The sequence below is a fragment of the Phodopus roborovskii genome, unplaced genomic scaffold (genome assembly GCF_943737965.1).
Source record: "Phodopus roborovskii unplaced genomic scaffold, PHOROB, whole genome shotgun sequence".
In the NCBI taxonomy this organism is placed as follows: Eukaryota; Metazoa; Chordata; class Mammalia; order Rodentia; family Cricetidae; genus Phodopus; species Phodopus roborovskii.
The window spans coordinates 19,090,136-19,097,493 of record NW_026126418.1 but is presented as its reverse complement, the minus strand read 5'-3'; the positions used below and the strand labels follow the sequence as shown (position 1 = coordinate 19,097,493).

General features: G+C 34.7%; 1 protein-coding gene across 1 annotated transcript; it reads right to left on the bottom strand.

Moving 5' to 3' along the window:
* Positions 1-662: 662 nt before the first annotated feature.
* LOC127222033 (olfactory receptor 5AS1) lies at positions 663-1,601 on the bottom strand. The gene has a single exon (XM_051183946.1). It carries the CDS (start codon positions 1,599-1,601, stop codon positions 663-665), a length of 939 nt encoding a protein of 312 aa, XP_051039903.1.
* Positions 1,602-7,358: the final 5,757 nt, after the last annotated feature.

Below are 7,358 nucleotides of genomic sequence, written 5' to 3'. Positions count from 1 at the left end.
TAAAATAATAACAATTTAATGAAAATGAGATGTCTATAAAGGTTAATTGAAGAACCCAATAAATGGAGAAGTATTTCATTTAATTACAAATAAATATTTATCAATCTCAAACTCTGTGTACCTGAAGTCATATAGAATGATAACTTTATAACATTATCAAAGTAATATATTTATGGAATTTTTTTCTTTTTCATTTAAAAATTCTTTTTTATTTTCCATACCAACCCCAGTTCCCCTTCCCTCCCCTTCTTGTGCCACCCACCTCCCACCTCTTCTAACCCCCATCTAGTCAGAGGGGGCAAGGATTTCCTTTGGAAGTCAATAAAGTCTGGCATACCAAGTTGAGGCAGGGTCAATCCCAGTCCCCCTCCTGTATCAAGGCTGAGCAAAGTATCCCACCATACAAAATAGGCTACAATAAAACAAAACAAAACAAAACAGTTCTTGTAACTTGGATAGGTCCTGGTGTCACTGCCAGGGGCCCCCACAGAAGATCAAGTCACATAACTGTCAACTATATTCAGAGGGTCTAGTTTGATCATATGCAGGTTCCCCAGCTGTCAGTCCATAGCCCTTGAACTTCTTCTAGCTTTGGTCATCTGAAAAGGTGTATTTTTAAAATCAACCAGGAATGGACATTTATAAGCACCTTGAATTCCCATTCATTTGAAGATCCCCTTTCTTTCAAGTAATCTTTTTATTGCGTTTTTCACATCCTTGTTTCTCAAACTGTAAATAACTGGATTCAACATTGGAAAGACAACAGTGTAAAACAGAGCAACTACCTTATCAGTGTTTGGGGAATAGCTGGTGGTGGGACGCAAGTACATAAACAGTAGTGTTCCATAGAACAAAGTGACAGCTATGAGATGGGAAGCACAAGTAGAGAATGTTTTGCCCTTCCCCCCTGAGGATTTGATGTTCAAAATAGTGATGAAAATGCAGAAATAAGAGATAAGAATGACTATGAAGGTGCTCATCTGGATTGTGCCACATAAGGCAAAAAGCAGAAGCTCATTAATATAGGTATCTGCACAAGATAAAGCAAGCAGTGGTGGGATGTCACAGAAAAAGTGGTTGACAATGTTGGAGCCACAGTATGGAAGCATAAATGTGAGGGACACATGCACCAGTGAGGTCATACTTCCACTGAAATAAGCCAGCATTATAAGATTGAAACAGACCCTTCGAGATACCAGTGTAGAATAAAGTAGTGGGTTACAAATGGCTGCATAGCGGTCATATGCCATTGCAGCCAGAATAAGACACTCTGCATCTGCAAAGCATGCAAAGAAAAACATCTGTACAGCACATCCATAGAAAGAGATGCTCTTCCTGGAAGCTAAGAAATTTACCAGCATTTTAGGAGCAATGGCTGTAGAATAGCTGATATCTAAGAAAGACAAATTGCTAAGAAAGTGATACATGGGGGTTTGAAGCCTTACATCAATATTAACTAGGATTATTAGGCCCATATTTCCAACCACAGTCAATATATACACTATGAGAAACACCAAGAACAGCATGTATCTAAATGGCAGATAATTTGTAAATCCAATAAATATGAACTCTGTTGGCTTGGTATAGTTTGTGCGATGCATTTTCATGGGCTTCTTGCTTTTCTCATTGGCTGTCAATGATATCCAGCAATATGAAATTATCTGGGTGATGAATGAACCAAAATTCTTGTTTCCTCTTCTAAGGAGAAGCAAGGAGAATTAAAAAAAAAAACCAGAAACATACTTATGTCTCTCTTTCTACTCTCATGGCTTCCTTGCTACCCACTCATAATTTTCTTATGCCCTTTGAGCCTAAAGAGAGAATAATTAAATACATGTAATTTGAAAACAAAGGGAAGACTACTTTAGCAGCAGGAAGAGATCAATGGAGAAGAATGATAATGATAGATATGAGCAAAGAATAGTGTTGTAGTAGCAAAATGTGATAATGAGACCCGTACATTTGTGTGTTAACTTAAACTGAACTAAATTAAATTAGATTTAATTTTATTACATTATTCTTCTCATTACTTGTTTTAATTGGGAACTGAGAAGTTATTCTTGATTTCTGAATATTACTTAGATGTGTTTCTAGAGGCAATAAACCTCCAGGAAAGGTTTGCATTTAGGTCATTTTATTATGAGATTATTTGGGATCATAATTGAGATTGGGACAAATAATGCAAATTTTAAAAAAATTTTAGAGATTCAGCTGTACCTTTGAGGTTCAAAATTTATATACTTTTTGATAGCCAAGTGAAGAAAATTATGGGAATGTTATTAGTATATTATGATTTAAATAATAATCATGGAACTTATGTAGGTGAAAAGTAGAAAACAATACAAAAGTGTAGAACATTAGTGGCCATATAAGAAAATGCATGAACATTTTACAATTAAAACCTATCATAATTTAAGAATAGAATAAAATGACATTTTTTTATTTCTAGCTTTCTTGTCTCAATATGTTGAACTATCAAAGACAATTCTTAAATTAGTTTTAGTCTGGCCTTATGGACCTATTTTGTTTTCTGATGATTTGTAATTCAACAGGGTTTAAATGATAGAGAGGTGGATATAGACCCAACAATATGCAAAATATCTACATTGAATATTTCTTAGAAAGTAAATATAACACATAGGAAGGACACATTTGCTTTCCCTTGGATATAAAAGTTGTTAAGTATTGTTTCCAGGATAAGACACTGCCGTTTGCAGCAGAGAAAAATATAAATAAAAAATTCTTAGGTTTGCTTACCAATAGTTTAATTATAGGTAAAAGTATATCAAAAATAATTAAGTAGTTGAGGTTTCATGGAAAACAATTGAGGGTATTGTCTGTCACCATTGGTTCACAAGTTTCTTCCTTCTCTTGTCAGTAAGGTAAATAACAGATGGTGCAGTGTTTATATGTGCTTATCATAGGTGAGCCTAGCTTAGTTAGATCATACTGTTTTCTTAATAACCCTAAAGGATTACTATTATATGGAATCAACAAGGGTGCCTATTATCTAAAGCACAAGCATTAGGTTTGTATCATTGATGTTAGCCATTTTCCTGCTATGTCAGTTATTAAAACACTCACCTCAGCACCATCTAAGACTTTCAACAATGGAACCTATTTTGATTTAGAGACAATATGTGTCCCCAGGTTTTGAAGATGAGTCTTTTAAGAGATCACTATTTATCTTGCAGTCCATGACAAGTGGGACATTATCCCAGGGTAATTGCTAGTCCCTGTGGACAACTCTTTGGGCAATTACTATTTGTAGAGATGTGGCCTAGCTGACTTCTGTTAAAGGAAATGAAGAGTGATAACCTGATTGACTCTTGGGTAGAGATTTAATTATAAATCTTAATAGCAAAAAGAATTACTTGTTTCTACATTTTGACTTACCCCATGTCTAGCTACTCCAAGTGCTTTACAAGTATGCAGGTATATGAGGAAAATATGAAGTACAGGTTCTGTGGTATTTGGAACGTTACTGTCTAGGTGGCTGGATTGTTTATCTGGCAGTTAAAGAAATATATATAGTTGAAAAGAAAAATCTTAGACACCATCGGAAAAATCAACAGTTCAAAATTACTTTTAGGTCAGTTCCATTTCTGGAGTCTTTGAATTCTGATTTTTAAGTGCAGGGTACTTTCATAAGTAGGGACTTACTTTCTCCCTCAGAGGGTTACCAAGGGCAAAAGCAATAGGCTCTATGTGTGGCAGTATCTTTGGCACCCCTTTCTAACAACTCAACAGAGAATTTATTATGTCTGTCACTGGGGCTTTTGTTAGGTAGTCTTAAGCGATTGGAGGAAGCAGTGTCAGCAAAGTTGAAAAGGTTCACATGAATGGCCCCCTTCTGAGACGTATCATAAAAGCTTCCAAATGATTGAAACAACCATCAGTTCTACCTACCTGTGACACCTATAACCCACATCAATGACCAGAATGGCAGGATAACCTTCACTCTACAATATTGGCATGCACATCTTGGTAGTAACCCACATGACTCTAATTGGTTTTAAGTCTACTCAACAAGGGGATGTAATGCCTGGTTCTAACTAACTACCATAGTGCTAGAGAAGTAATGGCTATTAGAGGAGAATCTGAAATCTCAAATTTACTAAATCAGCATAATCGCTAAAATTTTCTAAAGACATTTGTCCTCCTGCCAAAGGTAAGTATAGCCTTCATTCCTCATCAAAAAAAAAAAAAAAAAAGAGGATAGGAAAACAATGAGGATTGTAGGATGGGGAGGGGTTGTTTGAGATGGTGTCTCCTAGTAATACTGGGAGCTACACACATAAGGTTTTACAAACATCACCTCTCAAACATTACCTGATCAAAGATGACCTCAGCAAACATGCCAAACTGGTCATAGAAAGCTTCAGGCCTATAAAAAAGGCTGAGTAAAGGCAACTGAGTGTAAAGCTAGGAGCAGAAAAGGTAGATGGGAAGGTTTGTGGGAGGAAAGGAAAGAGTGAAAAGATGTAATTATATTATAATTAAAAAAATAAACAAAAAGTTTTGGTGAACTGGAATGGGTATCCCCTTTCTTCTTCCATTGATTTAAGGTCAGTTAGTTTAGAAAAAAGAAAAAGAAAAGGGGAAAGAAACAAAAGAAAAGAAATCAAAGTCACAAGCCCACAACAGGGGATAAGCATGTAGTAGTCTAGGTTTGAGTTTGCCTCACCATGATTTGTCTGGTCAGCCAGTGAACCAACCTTCTAGGGATAGGGTGGGGAAGATAGGTAAAAGATTGTCCAACCTCTCAGGACAGGAGGATAGGCAAGAATCTGAGACAGATTGTTATCTACCTGTACCTTTTCCACCACCTGTGCCCCTGTCAGGGATCTGTCTATCTCCTAGTGTTCAAGACTATTTCCTCTGGTTTTATTTTTTGGTTTTCTTCTCCATTATCTAGGTGACCTTGAAATTTACATACTGGTGGACTAACAGATGATAAAAGTATCCAAGACTCAAAATTTATTTTTATCTTGAAGAAGGCAGATTTTAGCTCTTTAATTTGTCTAATGTTGAGGAACCATTATTCTGAGCAATAATTGCCTCCTTCACCTGGTAAAGGCATTGAAAGTGTATACAAGTATCCAGAATCTTCTTCAGTGATTGGTCTTCATTTATAATTCTTTGCTTTCAATTATAGCAGTCTTTCCCAATAATATAAATGACAAGACTAATTTTAAAATCCTTTAATGCCAACAATGACATATAACTTACTTACGGAGAAAACTGTAAAATGAATAGGAAAGTGGCTCAGGGAAAATAGTGTATTTCATTTACATAGTAGAAAATTTGAGATTAGATATCTCTCTACAAGGTGGACTTCTCATTTAGTAGACAATGATCCATGCATATAAATGAAAGATTATCAATCTGCAGTTAAATAAAAATGAGTGTGAACTATGAAGAGCCATGAAAGAGCTAAAAAGTTTTCACATAAGAATTTTTTCAGGAGTGTTCTATCACATACAGAGTCTGAGAATCCTTATTTCACTTTAACATTTTACTACACAGTTCAAATATAAAATGTGACTCTAACATAAATATAAAATGTTTTATTAATGTATGGATAACTCTTCTCCAGTTTTACCAGTCGTGAAGATTGATACATGAAAAAACTGAGTATTACTTTATGAATTTTAGCAGCTCAGTATATTTGTTTATAATAACAACATCATCAGAAGTCACAGAACAGGACTGGGAAAGTGGATGAGCAGATAAAGTGCATTCTGTATAATGACAACTTGTGTGTCATTCCAGATGCTGTACACAAACCTGAATGTGTACTACACATCTATAATCCTAATATTCCTAGGGCATGAGGTAGTGGGGGAAAAATTCCATGAAGTTTGGGGGCAAGTTGTGCTGAAATATGCTGTCCATTTGGGGGAAATAAATTCTGTGTCACCAGGTACAGTGTAAGAAAGGATTTCTGAAAATTGTAGTCTGACATTTACATGTGCACCATGGTTTGTGTGCAATGTACATGCATGCACACACACACACAGACACAGACACACATACACACACACACATAGACACACACAGACACACCCCCCCCCACACACCACTAAAAATAAATAAATACATATAACAAAATTGTGCCTGGTGAACTTTAGGTAACTTGTAATCTGCATAGTTTGTTTTCATTGTTTTTCACTCACTTAATGACCCACAAAAGAACTTATAGAATATGCTTTCCCATTTGTGTAAGAAGAAGCAAAAGAAAAAATATTTAGTATTTTTTCCATATTTGTTCATGTAAGAAGTCTGGAAAAAAATAGCAACTATAACAAAATAGTGTCTCTCTTACTGTTTGTCTGTTGAAAGAATACAACTATCCACAAGATTAAAGACAACAAATTTAAGGAAAACTGGAATACATGAAGCATATATACATACTTTTTCTCTTGTCATCTTGGGATGGGTGAATCCTATTTTTAGTTAACAAACCTGTGCTTCATTCAAGAAAGAATGGAGTATCAAAGTTATACTGCAGAATGTTTTATACATCAGGCCTTTTTTTATTTAGAGGAGGATAGTAAATAAATATAGAACTACTCTTTCTCTATTTTGGTTTATATGTCTCTCTATATATATATACATATATACATACATACATATATATATATATACACACACACACACAAATGTATCATATATATGTGTGTGTTTGTGTGTATGTGTGTATGTGTGTGTGTGTGTGCGTGTGTGTATCTAATTGGGACATTATGGAGGATCAGAAGTTTAATATTCTTAAATTTAATTCTTAATTGAAATTGTGCATGAACTTCTGAATTTAATTTATCTAGCTGTCTCAGACCATTATTTATATAATGGATGACATATTTACAAATTAAAAAATCCTTATCATCATAAATATTTAGGGAAAAATATTTCAAGCACCCAAATGATGACCTCTGAGGATTAGAACATGCAAGTCATATTAAATATGTGAAAGCATTGTCATTTCAGCTTTTCTGTCTCAATTTTTTTGGGGTTAATGTCTATATTCTTTGATTATTTAAATAATTAACTAAACAAATACCCAAAATGTCTCATTTTAAGTTGAATTCAAAATTTACAGATTCAATCATTACATTTAGGGGAAATATTATAAGTGATGGTGATGAATATCCTGGGGGGGGCAGGGAAGTGAACATAGAGTGAAGTTATTTGGATGATTCTGAAAGTTCTTTACTTTAATTAATGAAGTCTATTGACAATTGTATACTTACTTCTCCCTGGGGGAAATACAGGTAGCATTAGAATGTTTCTTAACAATGTTATTTCCTATTGAATCTCAAGAGAAATCAGAAGCCATCACAGATACCTAATGAACC

What these genes read in the sequence shown, in the direction of transcription:
- LOC127222033 (XM_051183946.1), bottom strand. Translation starts at nt 1,601, where the DNA reads ATGCATCGCACAAACTATACCAAGCCAACAGAGTTCATATTTATTGGA.